Source organism: Rattus rattus, chromosome 1 (assembly GCF_011064425.1).
Source record: "Rattus rattus isolate New Zealand chromosome 1, Rrattus_CSIRO_v1, whole genome shotgun sequence".
NCBI lineage: Eukaryota > Metazoa > Chordata > Mammalia > Rodentia > Muridae > Rattus > Rattus rattus.
Window position 1 is genome coordinate 29369079 of NC_046154.1, and position 14339 is coordinate 29383417.

A 14339-nucleotide genomic window follows, 5' to 3' on the forward strand; every position below is an offset into this window, starting at 1 on the left:
TTGGCTTAAACACCTCTTTTATGGCTGTAAAAGTAGATGATCAGCTGCCCTTAGTGAGCTAGCATGCAGGGATGGGGTTGGGGAGGAGAGCTGACACTCTCCCATGCTCCTTTCCTGACACCGACCGAGCTGTAGGGTCCCACAAGAGGCTTCCCTTGAATGGCCTTGCCAAGGCTGAGGGCTGTCTAGGAACATGAAGAGACAGCTGTGGTGGTGGCAGAGGCCGTGACAACCGAGTGGTCTGCCAGCCACACTACAACAGCAGCAAGGCAGCCAGCTGCTTGGGAGCTGAAGGGGAAGTGCTCACTGGGTCAGGGAGCCAGCCCAGCTGCAGGAATGGAAACCTTCCTGATGACGGAGGAAGAAGCAGTTGAACAAATGCAGACAGGGACCTGCATGTTAGCACAGGCAGAGAATGGAGAGCTGGGGGCTGAAGTAGAACAGAAGACCGTGAGGAGAAAGAGAAGAGAAACTGCAGGTCCTGGTCACAGGAATGGCTCCAGACAGCTGTCAAACCTAAGGTCCGGACAGAAGCTGAGACACCAACCATTACCAAGGGCTAAGGAAGGCCTTGTAGGCAAAGTAAGCTGACAAACTCTTGCCTTTCCATAATTTGCATCTGGTTGGAGCAAAAAGGCTCTCTGGCCAGCTGACAAGGGTGTATGGCCCCAGGCACAGGACCTCTGAGTTCCGAAGTCCCCCTTCCAAAGGCAGTGTAACTGGCTCTGACTTCGTGCTTTTGAAACATTTTGCAATTCCATTCAACACTCGCAGTGCCAAAGACGTTCCTGTGCCCGCCTGGCCAGGGTGGCCTGCTAGGTTCGCACCAGTGCGTACTCCTTGGGTGCCCAGAGCAGACGAGGGTGGTGGATCTCTGGCCTCCAGCCAATTTCCTCTGCCCAGCAGAACTCAGGCGACAGCAGCTTGGTGGGCTTGCTCAGCCAGAAGAACTTGTTGAGGTGGCTCTCGTCATGCCAGCGTGCCTCAATGCCATGCTCACGGTCCAGCTGTTGGCCAGTCGCACAGTGGGCCGTCAGCTTGAGCAGAGCCGCCACACTGCCCCCGAACACCGCGGCGTGGTAGTAGAAATCGCCTTCGCTTAACGACAGCGCGGCAGCCGACCGCTTGTCCCTCTCGTAGGGCAGCATCCACCGCGGCCAGCGGAAGTGCCAGGCGTGCAGCTGCGCCACCAAATCTGCCAGCACCTCGGGTCCGAAGTTACCGCTGAAGTACTGGTCCACGTCCAGGCAGAACACATAGTCAGCTTCTCGGCCCAGCTGCCCTCCCAGAGCCTCGTGTAGCGTGAGCATGCGAGCCATTGACACGTCCTGCCAGCGCTTCTCTCTTCTCACTGGTTTCACCCGCAGCAGGCGACCCTGGCCTAGAGCCACGTGGGGCACTGCTTCCGGTCGGTCGGTAAACACATAATACACCACGTTCTGGCCGACCATGAAGTACTGCTCTGCCGATACCAGGAAGTGCTCCAGGTACTTCTCCAGGTACCTGCCAGGCAGTCAGGCCAGAGTCAGTCCTGATACCCTCCACCCCTGCCCATACCAGGCCATGCAATCCCAGATCTCCAGCTTTGAGGTGGTGGATTAAAAGACTGAAAGCGCGGGGTTGGGGATTTAGCTCAGTGGTAGAACGCGTGCCTAGCAAGCGCAAGGCTGGGGGGGGGGGACGGACACTGAAAGCTGTTGCCGTCTGCCTGGATGTATTGCCCTGCCCTGTTCCCCTTAAATATGGACTCCCGATTCCTCTGACCCAGGCAGTACTGAGCTGGAACACCTTTGAAGGACAGGGGGTATTTGAAGTACTCTGAGCCTTGTGGAAGGGGTCCCAGGACCAGAGACTGCTACGATGTAAGCAAGCCTGTGCTGTTTAGTTGTTTTGGGGGGTTCATTTTGTTTGTTTTTTGCCAAGTCAGGGTTATCTGGGAAGAGAAAACTTCAGCTGAGAAAACGTCACCATCAGAGTGCACTGTAGGCAATGATGTGGGAATGACTAGCCACTACGTCCACCCTTGGGTCCTGAGGTGTAAAAGAAGGTAGGCAGGGCAAGCCATGGGGAGCAAGACAGTGAGCAGCATCCCTCCTGCCTCCAGGTTCCTGCCCTGACTTCTTCGCTTGATGGACTACCAACTGAAATAGCTGACAGAAACCCTTTCCTTTCCAAGGTGTTTTTCAGACATGATGTTTATCACAGCAATAAAAACAAAACAAAACAAATTAATACAAAGCCCAAGCCAGTCATGGAGGGAACTTGTGTGGAGTGAGAGGCGTCCATGGGTCTTTCGTTGTTGATTCCTTGGCGGAGACCCAGACATCCAGGAGTGAACAGGCCCTCTTGGGACTTCCTGAATTCCTGACTATAGCTACTCATTTTAAGCCATAAAGTCTGTTGCTTTCCTTTCCAAGGACAGCAGGTTGCTCAGAACACTTGACAATTTGCCTCCCTCAAAACCTGAGGCACCAGCAGTTCCAAGGAACAGTGACCAAGCCAAATAGCCTGAATGCTTGCCACATAGCACACACTGCTAAGTGTGCATGCTGGTTTGTTTTTTGTTTGTTTGCTTTGTTGTTTAAAGCTAGAGTCACTTGAACAACACGTACAGAATTCTAAAGGGAGGAGGCAAAAGTTGGCTCGCCCTGCAGTTGGGGCCAGTCCTTTGACCTGCATATGCTCTAAATCTGGGGTCATGGGTCAGCATCTCAAAGCGTAGGGTTCACAGTCCTGAACTCTTAGTTTCCGGAGCCCCTGGCCCCCTAAGGCACACAGGTACACAGGCCAGAGGAGTGGCCCCAAGGGTGCAGCAGCTCTGTCCCCTTGCTCTTGGGCCAGCCCTAGTGATCTTTCAGTCGCCTTGTGTTGCAGTGACACTCCTAGCTTTCTGTCTTTTTTGTGGGTGTTTGGGACACGGTTGGAAAAACCTTAAACGGTTTTCTGGGATATCCAGTAGCTCAGAATTCTTTGCCCAGGTTTGGGGGTGTTTCTTCCCAGGTGAGCATTCCCATTCATTTCACAGGAGCCTGGCCCACTCCCTACCCTGTCCTGTACTCCATTGTTCTGTGACTTGGGGTTGTAGGTCTGATTCCACACCCAGTCAGGAGTCCCCTTTGTATCACTTTGGAAAGTGGTCATCCCCCTGGACTCTCCCTCTCGTCCACAATGGGAGGGCAGTGTCCTGCCCTTTGTCTCTTCTTAGCTCCTTCTACAGCTGAGGACCACCCTGTGTGTTGCAGGATATTTGCTCACACTGTCACCCCCGAGATTGTGTTGTAGTGTGGCTTAGTCCTTAGCCCACACCTTTAATCCCTCTGGCTGCAATACAGACCTGCCCTTAGGCCACATCTTTAGTCCCAAACAATGAAGGTTACGTTAGTTTGTAGAAGGAAAAGCTCACGTTTAAAAGTGATGTCTAATTGTGTGGCGGACAAAGTGACGAATCATAGAAAGATCTGACAGAGTAGGATATGCCCGCCCAACTCTCATGAGGAAAGGAAAGAGAGGCTACTTGAGGGGAAGAAGCGCAGAGAGAAGCAGAGACAGTTTTACTGCACAGAGACAGGTTGCAGAGAGAACAAGCTAGACGCAGGTGAAGACAGAATGAGGCAGAGAGTGAGAAGGAGCCAGAGGATTAGAACAGACCGCCAGAGTTAGTCTGAGGCCTGAGCAGAGCAATTCAATCAGCAGCAAGAGGATCCAGTTTGAATCAGTCAGCTTGGAGAGGAGTTTGAGCCACCGCAGTTGAGTTGAGCCAGCCAGAGCTCAGGAAGAACTAGAAAGGGTGAGCTTATTCAGCAGTAAGTCTCAGAGGCTGAAAACGTTCTAGGCCTAGATAAGATTGTACAGAGGCTGGAAGCTTCCAGGACTAGGCCTAGGTTAGCAGACAGGCAGTAAACTTCTGAGACAACCATTACATCTCGGGCGTATAAATAAGAGTTACATTTACACCTTTGTATGCCTCACTTGCAACGATTTTGTCCTCCTCAGTCACCTGCTTCTGTAGCTTCCCCCTGGACATGGTCATTATTCATGTCGCCCCTCCAAAATGTCACTATGTCACTACGTGAGAGCCTCTCTCACCCATTCATCCAGCCCACGTACCCTGACCCTTCACCCACCCACAGGCTTACCTCACTGAGCTCTGTGATCTGCTAATTGTCGCTGCCAATATATCACTCTCCAATGCTCCTTGCTCTCATGTCCTTCTGTGCCTAGCCTGGAGGCACGCCCTTTCTAAATTCCTGAGCTCCTAGCCCTTCTTCCTTCCTCAGACTTCCTGGTAATGCCACCCCTAGGCTGAGTCACCTATGCTAAGCACTTTAGTTTAACCAGTTGCTAGACCCCCTTTCCTCATCATTGACCTGAAAAGCTCTGTTATGTCCTCCCTACAAGCCCAGTGCTTCCATGTGTGCCAAACCTCACCTGTCCTTCAGCCGAGAGTGCTTCTGTGCTTGCCCGAGAGTCTGAAAAAGTGGGTATAGCCTGTAGCTGCCCTAGGAGCTCCCATGGTATGGAAGAAGGCTTCGTGAATACCTGTCCGTGGGCACACCCTTCTGCTCCCTACCTAGAAGCGTGAGCTCCTCTCTGGGCCTTACCTGCCTACCGCAAAGACAGTCAGTCCAATGGTAAGGTTCTGCCGTCTCGCCTCTCGCTCAGCTACGTGTGGGTCGAAGGTCTCATCCCAGATAATTGGGGCTCCCCAAGAGGTACAGGTCAGGACTTCAGGCCGGGCCCTGCCATGAGCAGGAAGAAACACAGTTGTATTCACTTAGCTGCCTGGCACCTGATTATTGCCATCTCCCCATCACTGGGCCCTAGGGACCCTCAGGCATATCAGACCTGTCCCCAAGCATCCCTATCTTAGACCCAACCTGATAACCAGGGTGGCGTGTGACCCGATGGGCCCCCATTGGATTCCCCCAAACCAGAATGCCTTTGTGTGGGAGAGCAGAGAGCAGGGGTCTGGGGCAGACCTATATAGTTTGCGGGCATCCCGAGCGGGAGAATAGTGGCTGCTTACCAGTGACGCAGCACTCCTGTGAAATTGTCCTTTAGCAGAGGCATGATGGCCATAGGGCAGATGCCCATGGGGATGAACACTTCAAAGAGCCTGTGGGCGGTGCAAGCAGGAAGAGACACTAGGTGTGGTCTTTGTTTGTTAAGGAGAGCTGGAATGTTTGCCCAAGCTAAGCCAGCTACCACCTTCCCCTCCCCCAGGAGGCCCCTGGAGAGATCCACTTTAGCCCCGGCCCCAGGGAAGGAAGTGTACCTGAAAATCTTGAACCAGTAATGGTACAGGCCGAGGAGACCAAACGCAGACAGGAAGAGGCGCCACAGGAGTCTCTTCTTGGCCCTGGGGTGGTGGGAATGGGGAAGGGCATGAGAGACTGACTTACACGGGAGGAACGACTGCCCGATCTTCCTGCTTTGTTTCACTTGTAAGCAAGAACCTATTCTTCTATTCACACAGCACCGACGTTCAGAAGGACTCAAGAATTCGCACAGTGCAGAGCCTTTGCGGTTCTGCCTATAGGGGGTCCGTGGGATCGGTGTGTCCCACATCCCTCCAGAGGTGCAGGGAGGGCGCATACAGATGTCCCAACACACACTCCTCGTTCCTCTCACTCCTCCCACAGAGGCCATCGTCCCGGACAATTTGTCCTATGCCTCGCAGGTTTTGCTGACCCTTGAATCTTTCTGCTGATGCATAAGAACCCCCTACCCTCTACCCAGCTGCCCCTCATGCCTTGGGCTGGAGAAGTTCCTCTTCCTGTCTAAGGAGCTCTGAGTCTTTTCCTTTGTTTTGGACAGCAGTGTGGCAGGGTTTAAGTTGGGCAGGCTTGGAGGGCAGTGGCGTTTAGGTTTGGTGTGCTTGATGTGTTGTGGTGAAGCTGACTGATGGGGGGGTGAGGGAGGTCCAAGAGGGGAAAAGAATCGACGACTTGGTAGCTAGAGTGAGGAGCTCGGCAGATAGAGGCATGTCGGTGGCAGCCAGTTCAACCTGGGCTGGTATTCCTCCCACATAGCTCAGAGGCCGCAGGCCTGGCTGACAGGGAGTGGGCATGGGGATTTGACCGGGGTCAGGTTTTATGTTGGTTTGTCTGTTGGTTGCGGTTTTTTGGTTTTTTGGTTGTTGTCTGTAAGCACCTCATCGTATAGAGCAGGTATGCGGCCCAGGTTTTGAACTCTGGTGTCACACTCTTTGTTAGCAACGTTGGCCCTCCGGGCATCAGTCTTTACGAGTGAGATGGAGTAATTAGAATAGCAGCATCCTTGAGGCTGAGCCTGAACTTGGAGTTCACGCCAGCCAAGGGACTGGACTTCGGCTGCTGACGGCACTGCCAATGCACCCGGCTCCTGCGGTCTCTTCCTTCTGATAAGTCCTAGCTCCACTCCCCGCCTGCCCTATAACTCCCCCGACAGTCTCTGTGATCTCTTTCAAGAAGGGCACTTACATCAGATTCCTTTATCTCTTGGAGTAGCTCCACACCGTACGTGCCTAGGATTTACTCAAAGAGCCCGCCTTGAACTTCTGCTCCTGTGGGAATCCTCTCTGCACAGGGTGCCTCAGGAGGGCGGCTAAGCCAGAAAACTGCATGCAGCCCAGCCTGTCCCTCTCCCACATTCACCTACTGTGAAAGTCCCCAGGTCGCTTCCCTTGGCCTCTTTGTCTCTGTCCTTCCTGTTCCTTGCCAACTCCGGGTGACCCTGGCCAGCTCACTCCCTGTTCAGCCCCCCAGAGCCATCTCCCGAAAGACCAACCTCCTTTAACAGTGCCTATGTCAAACTATCGGCTTAACTCTCAAAGAGGAAAAAAAAATGCATTCAGTAGGCAAATCAATGGAAAAACATTCACCCTCACTAGTAGGCAAAGACATGCAAATTAGAACCCAGCGGCAGATTTTGTTTATAAAATGATCGCCCTTAAAAAAAATAAAAAAAGCTATGGCGAAAATAGGAAAATAGCCAGGTTGCCAGCATACAGTCTGAGAAGTCGTCTCCTGGCTTGCTGGTAGAGTGGGAACTATCCTGGCCTTTTGGGCTGCTACTTAGCTTTCAGTATTTGTCCCCTGATGCCCAACAGCCCCAGCCTCTGCCCATCTGCTTGAAGAAGATGCCTTTTGGTATAGAAGATGGTCATACGCCAGGATCTGTTTGGCCCTGCTCTTGGTCACATTGTGGCACCGAGCCTTGTGCTGGTTCCAAGACATCAGGTAAGAGAGATGGGAAGGCAAACCCTGCCTTCGGGATGTGGAGTGAGGATCGGGGAAGGCGAAGTAAGAGCAGAGCAGTGAACCCTGATTGTAGCACACAGGCCTGGGAGGGGATGGGCCGGGCACCAGGCTTTCAGAGACTTCCTGGAATTGCTGACCTCAGAGAACTAAAAGCTATTTAAAAAGGGATGTGGGGGGAAGGGCAGCCTCCAACAAGGAAACAGCAGTGTACCCAGGGACCTCCCGTTAAGGGAAGGTTTTTAGTATGTGTGGGGGGAGGATCACGGGGGGGGGTAATTTCATTTGGAAAATATACATATTCAGATTGTTCTCTGTTCGTGGTGACTGGGCTGGAGAGTGTGACTAGAGACAAGAAACCCAGTTAGGGGCCAGGGTTGCTGGGCTGTGAGGCAGAGCATCGGTGGCTGCGTCGAGAAGAATCTGGGCAGGGTTAATGGGCAGGGTGTGGTCACTGATGGCAGAGGGATCTGGATCCAAGAGCATCTGGATCCAAGGGCCAAACTGCATCTTTCTAATTAGGGTAAAGCCTGGAGCTCAGCAGAGAGCTCTGGGATTCATCAGGAGCACAGGAGTGTTATGGGAGGGAGCACAGGGATGGAGGAGGCCAGCCCAGCACTGAGCCCTAGGGATGTGCGTGCCAGGTGAGGGCATAGAAGCTGAGGGAGGTGGGCGGTGGGAGGTGGGAGGTGGGAGGTGGGAGGTGGGAGGTGGGAGGTGGGAGGTGGGAGGAGGTGGGAGGTGGGAGGTGGGAGGTGGGAGGTGGGAGGTGGGAGGTGGGAGGTGGGATAATAGGGGTGGAGGGTCCTGTCCTGTGGCGGACGGTAAAGAATAGAGATAGATAGAAGCTGAAGAAGTTAAAGGTTTGCAGTTGGGGTACACACAGCTTCCTTTGACCGCTGCCTGGATTTCAGGTCTCAGGTCTGGACAGACCTGAAAAGGGTTCCGGTGTCTAGCCAGAGGGACTGGCTAGATGCACCTGTCATGAAGACAAGGGAAAAGCTGCTCCCCACGGGAACCTCAAGGGAAAAAGGCAGCATCTAAAAACGACACGCATCACGGCACTTACTGAGCAAGAGTAAAAGTAGGCCCCAGAAAATGGGGGCAAAAGCAAGCACTTAAAGGCACGTTAAAATTACTAGAGGAGGGGTTTCCCGCACCTCCTCAGGTGCCTACGATGTTCTTTCGTTGCTGCCTGTCTGTGTTACGTGGACCTGTTCATGCGTGTGCAGATTCATGCACGTGGAAGTAAGCATGTAAGTGTGTATGTAGATCAGCCAGAGGTCAACCTCAGCATCCTTCTAAAGACCTGTTGGCACCGCCCCTCCCCGTTTTCAGTGCTGGAAATTGAACTTAGGGTCTCACGTGATCGAGGTAGGCGCCCTACACTTAGCCATGGTCCCAGCTTCCGCTTTGTTTTTAAAGACAGGTCTTTCTGTAGCTGGGAGCTTGTCACGAGACTGAGCAGAGTCTCAGGAATCCATCTGTCTCCAGCTCCTCGGGGCTGGGCTAACATGTATGTAGCATAACACTTGGCCCTATTTTGTTTTTAATGTAGGTTCTGGGTTCAAATTCAGGTCTTCATAAGCTGCGTTGATTTTTAAATGAAGGACTAGAGAGTTAGCCCCTCTGGATAATGGCATGGTCAGGTCCCTTAGCAGGACGAAGGAGCCTCCGAAACACAGCCTGTGCTCTGTGGGGGTCACCTTCAGTCCTATCCTGTCACCGGATCTCCCATTTCTACAGCAGGCTGTCTGAGAATGTTCTAGCAGGACCTGGACAGGTTCATGGTGGCTGGTGGGATGGTGGAGGTTGCTTGCTGGCAAGCCTGGTGGACGACTTGGGTGCAGTCCCCAGGCCCCACGTGGAAACAGGAAGCAGGAAAGAGAACTGACTCCCTGTAGGTTATCCTCTGACCACCACACATGCACTCGAGTGCGCACACTGTGGGCTCGCGGCAAACACACACACACACACACACACACACACACACGAGTAAAGAATATGTGTATCTGTAGGAGGAAGGGGACTAATGAGAGGAGGGAGAATAGATATGAGTAAAGTATGATGAGTTTTGTCTGAAATCGTCACAGTGAAGCTGCCATACTGTTCAGTGTTGTGTGCTAGTTTAAAAAAAAAAAAGTTGGGGTTGGGGATTTAGCTCAGTGGTAGAGCGCTTGCCTAGCAAGCGCAAGGCCCTGGGTTCGGTCCCCAGCTCCGAAAAAAAGAAAAAGAAAAAAAGAAGAAAAAAAAAAAAGGTGGGGGTTGGGGATTTAGCTCAGTGGTAGAGTGCTTGCCAGGCCAAGGCCCTGGGTTCAGTCCCCAGCTCCAAAAAAAGAAAAGAAAAAAAAAAAAAAAAAAAGCTGGGAGATGGTGGTGCACACCTTTTATCCCAGCCCTCAGGAGGCAGAGGCAGGCAGATCTCTGAGTTCAAGGCCAGCCTGGTCTACAGAGTGAGTTCCAGTACAGTCAGGGCTACACAGAGAAACCGTGTCCCAAAAGAACCAATCAACTTACCAACCAGCCAGCCAGCCAACCAGCCAACCAACGCACAAAAAGCAATTGACAAAAATGGACATAGGCAAGCTCAGCGGGGACTGGGGAAATGCCTGATGTGTATGTGACAGTGGAGCGTAGCTGGAGGCGTGCACACCGTGGAACAGAGAGAGATTAGACCAGAACTCCAAGGCGAGGCAGGGCTCAGTTCTGGAGGTGGGGGAGGGGCCTTTTCTAGCATGTCCATGTGCTGACAGGCACAGTGTTCATAGGAGCTGCATTATCCTCCCCTGGGGGATGCTAGGACAGCAAAGCCCCTAGGACCAAATGTGATCTGTACCTTGAGACGCCACACTTTGCAGTAGCCACGTTACAAAAGAGAAGCAGGTGAAAATCATTTTTACCTATTTTTAATTATGCCAACACATCCAAAACATCCTGTGGACATGTCATCAGTGGGAAAATTGATATATTTCCTTGCCTGTTTTTTCTAAGTCTAAATCCTGAGTCTAATTTCTACTTTCGACTTAACACAGCCTGCTTTGGGGGTGCTCAGTGGCCCCATGTTGATGCTTGTTGTTATAGCCAGATTATGGGAGTACCCACCAGATTGGTGATGGTGGTTGCGGAAAAGCTCCAGGCACAGAGGCAGGGCCTGTAACAATTGCTTTTGACTCAGTGCTCTCCGATTGTCTACAACGATGCGCGAGAAGGCCACGCCCGTTCTGTTAACTAGCCCGTAACTTCTGTAGCGTGCCCATCATCCCATATTTCTAGTTTCTGGCTGAGGCAACAGCCACAGGTATCTCGTATCCTCTCGATGGCTGTGCCTGCCCAGGTGTCGCCCACACACCTTAAACTAACAGCATCTACACCACCAGCTTGTGAGTTCCTGCCTGCCCCGCCCTTTCTCTCCTTTGTGTTCCTGGGGTCCCAGAACCACGTTCTCCTGTCACAGCAGCTGTGTCTCCGGGTTCTGCATACACAGACGCTCCTTTCAGGCTCACTTGCAACATCCTCTCTCTCTGCCTCGCTGTTTTACATCTGGATTTGTGTAGCCATCTCCCAGTCAGGATGCTGGGTACCACCCTTCAGCCCCGACCATTTAACTTCCTGGGTTTGCCAAAACTCACTGGGATTGTCACCCCGTCTTTGCCCAACCACTTCCTCCAGCTTCTATCCATTTCCTAGATCCTTGACATATAGTCCTCCTCCCTGCATCTCTACCTTCCCCAAACCTCCCCGTTAGTCCGTGTCTGCCCTAGGAACTCATTTTCCTAGCAGACTGTAGTCTTGGTACCAAGTCCCAGAACCTGTTGGTGGCATTAATGATCATTTGCTAGAACTGAATGAAGTTATGAACCTAGATTTAATTTCACGTTCTTCCCCCACCCCACTGCTACTTCTTTGCTTAAAATTCCATTTGCTCCAGGAGTTAAGTGCCTGGAGGGGAACCTGGATTGCTACCCTTCTGTCCGTGGGGAGGCTGGGTCTCACGTACTCAGGGAAGTGGCTGGTACGTGCTGGTGCTAAGCCTTGACCTACCAGATGTGACGCCCAGTTCCTCTCACAGAGGTCCCTGGATCCTGAGGTCTCATATCTAGCTAGTGTGGTTCCCATGAGAAACCTGACCCTTTCCACTCTGCCTGAAGCCCACTCTGAACCCTGGTACTAGGCTGGAGTGGCTCTGCAGCAGCTACAGGGAGAAGCTGGCATGGACTTCCCTTTGTCCCTGGCAACTGCTGCACATTTTTAGCCAGTCCTCTCCCTTGTTCTCTCCCACCCCAGAGTAGGGAAACCAGTGTTTATCTTGGACACCGGGCCTTAGTGGGAGCATTCAGGCAGAGCTGGCTTTGAGTGGCCCAAGCTGAATCAAAGGGCTGGGTGAGGACAGCTGGGACCCAGATGGGAGTGGGATGACTACACGGTTCTACCCTCTGCTTCCCTAGGGCACCAGTTTAGATAGCTTTACTCCAGAAGGACCAGTGTGACCTACTCTTCCACCTTTGCTAGAGGACCTGTGGACTCCAGCTCAGTGTGGAAGATGGCTCAGCGCTCAATCCCCGTTCCTTTGCCCCTTTCTCTGCTTTCGAGAGCTCTCAGTTACAGGGAGCAGAGCAGCTCTGGACCCTGGCTTTCTGCCTCACACAGGACAAAGGAAGGGATCTCCCTAGCTTCCCTCTGCCTTGCTTCCTCTCTCCGCCCCTCCCCTCTTGTTCTTGGAGCTCCGTTGTTCCCTCAGGTACTCAACCTCTTGATTAAACCCCTCTTGAGTCCATCAGCCTAGAGCTTAGAATCGTACCTCCCATCTGGCCGGCACTGAACCCACTCACCTGAGTCCCTCCAGAGCCATGGGGAGAAGTCAGTGGTGAAAACCTGCCATGCGGGTTTTTTCCAGCCCAGAGAGATAGAAGAAATGACCTGCTCGAAATGAAAGTGACAATGTATGGGGGACAAACCAGTTCCTCTCTGCCTTCTGGACTCGGAACCACACCCCGAGGCAGTCTGGAATGCATCACCAATAAACTCAGAAACTGGAGGTGGGGCTTACAGGAAAGAACTGATGGGTGGAGCTGGCAAGTCCCGTGGGGCCAACCATCTACAAAAGAGTGGGCGAACAGGCCTAGACTGACCGGTGGGAAGGCCTGGGTAACAGGTATGGACCCATTCTCCTCCCGGCTTTGGGTTTTGGAGCTCTTCAGCAGGGGTGGGAGGGGCTGTTTCCGGGAGGGGTCAGGGTCAGGGTCAGGGATTTACATCCCCACCCACAGGGCACTCACACCAGCCAGAGCCAAAAAACTCTGAGCACTGTGACATGGGTAACTTCAGTCCTCAGAGCGATTTGGCTCCCCAGTAATTCGGGGTGCTTATGACTGTCACCAGGTCTGAGTCACATCAGATCTCGACTCTGAAGCTTGCACTGGTAGTCATGTTAAAAGTTGCATCTGTATGGAGAGCCCACAAGTCAGCTTAGTGGTGTAATAGGTATTTTTATGTTGGATAGGGAAATGATTGACAGAGCTTTAAACTGTTTGTACAGAAGGGGGACTATTCACACGTGTGCGTATTTTAAAGATTTATTTATGTATGAAGTGCTCTATCTGTATGTACGCCTGCATGCCAGAAGAGGGCATCAGATCCCGGTATAGATGATTGTGAGCCACCATGTGGTTGCTGGGAATTGAACTCAGAACCTCTGGAAGAGCAGTCAGGAGTGCTTTTAATTTCTGAGCCATCTCTCCAGCCCATGTTCACATGTTTAAAGTGTATATATTTATATTTCCAAGGTTGGAAATTTTTAATTAAAAATAACCACCCCTGGCTGTCCTGGAACTCAAATTTGTAGGCCAGGCTGGCCTCAAATTCAGAGACCGGCTAGCCTCTGCCTCGGAGTGTGGATTGGTATGTGCTGCAATACCCGGCAGGAAAATGTCCTGACCAAACATTCGTGAGTCTACGTAGAGTGTAAAGACCAGGAACAAGTATCTACTTAAGAATACAGCCTTCAGGCTCAGCCACAGCCAGGAGCAGGCTCACCCATATCCTTACCACTATGGAGGTGAAGGTCCAGACCAGCCGTGACAACCTGAAGCCAACCTTGTCTCATCTGATGTGACAACTTGGCCGACCTAAAATTACCTATTTCTGAGTAGCCTTGGCTTCCTCACCATCACACACTTAAGAAGCAAACTTGAGTGGGACCTGTTTTCTTCCCCAACCAAGGAAAACAGAGGTCCCAGTGGCAGCACCGGCCAAAGCCATCCTGGCTGCCGAAGTACACAGCCCACGGGGAGCCAAAGGACAGGTGGAGGCTCTCCTGACTAGGGGGACTCCCCGGTAAAGCTTCAGAGACACCAGACTTCCCAGGTCTCACAGAGGGTTACTCAGTGTCTCCCCCGTGAGTAATCCCATTTTATTATGTTCCCAGGGTTAGGAGTGTTGATTCTCAAATTACCATGTCCAACCTCCCTGTAGAGGTTCTGGTGGGCTCAGAGGCACCTTAAGAAAAGCCCAGCTGACTGCAGCTTAGTGGCAGGCTTAGGCTATGTACGCCCTGGGTTGTCACCTTCATACACGAGGCAGCCAGCCAATCCCAGCTAGCAGCTGGGAGCTTTCAGCTCAGTGGGTCCAGCTTTGGTCCTGCCCTCTCTGGGCCTTTACAGTATTACCACAGCTGCTCTTTCCTCTCTGAGAGGCTCAGGTGCCTCTTCCCCTCTGAATTCCTCTATAACAGGATTAGCATACAATGACTGGTCAGTGCCCAGTGAACCAAAGCTTTTCCCAAGTCCCTCTATCTTGTGAAGAAGGAGCAGCTCCATCTGGATGGCACCTCCTGGAGGCAGGAGTCTGGGATCTGGCTCAAGTGTTATGGAGGATGCAGCCTCTCCATGTGGCCTTGGTGGGAATGGCAGGAGGGGAGGCTCAGAGCTGAAGAGTCCTTGGTTTTTTACTTTGAGGGATGCTGATTTGGGGTCGGGACAATGAAATGATCCAGTCCTAGCCAAGTTTAATAAATACATCCTTCCCCAACCCAGTGCTCACTCTTTTCCTCACTGGTGAACAAAAGATCAGGCACATAACCCCTGGGAGAAAGCCACAGAGAGG

General features: G+C 52.3%; 1 protein-coding gene across 1 annotated transcript; it reads right to left on the minus strand.

Moving 5' to 3' along the window:
* Window positions 1-12248, minus strand: A3galt2 (alpha 1,3-galactosyltransferase 2). The gene is made up of 5 exons (XM_032897539.1): window positions 12068-12248; window positions 5276-5359; window positions 5027-5116; window positions 4602-4739; window positions 1-1503 (listed from the first exon to the last, which is right to left on the minus strand). Exons 1-5 carry the CDS (start codon window positions 12085-12087, stop codon window positions 816-818), a joined length of 1020 nt encoding a protein of 339 aa, XP_032753430.1. The 5' UTR covers window positions 12088-12248; the 3' UTR covers window positions 1-815.
* Between the last annotated feature and the right edge of the window lie 2091 nt (window positions 12249-14339).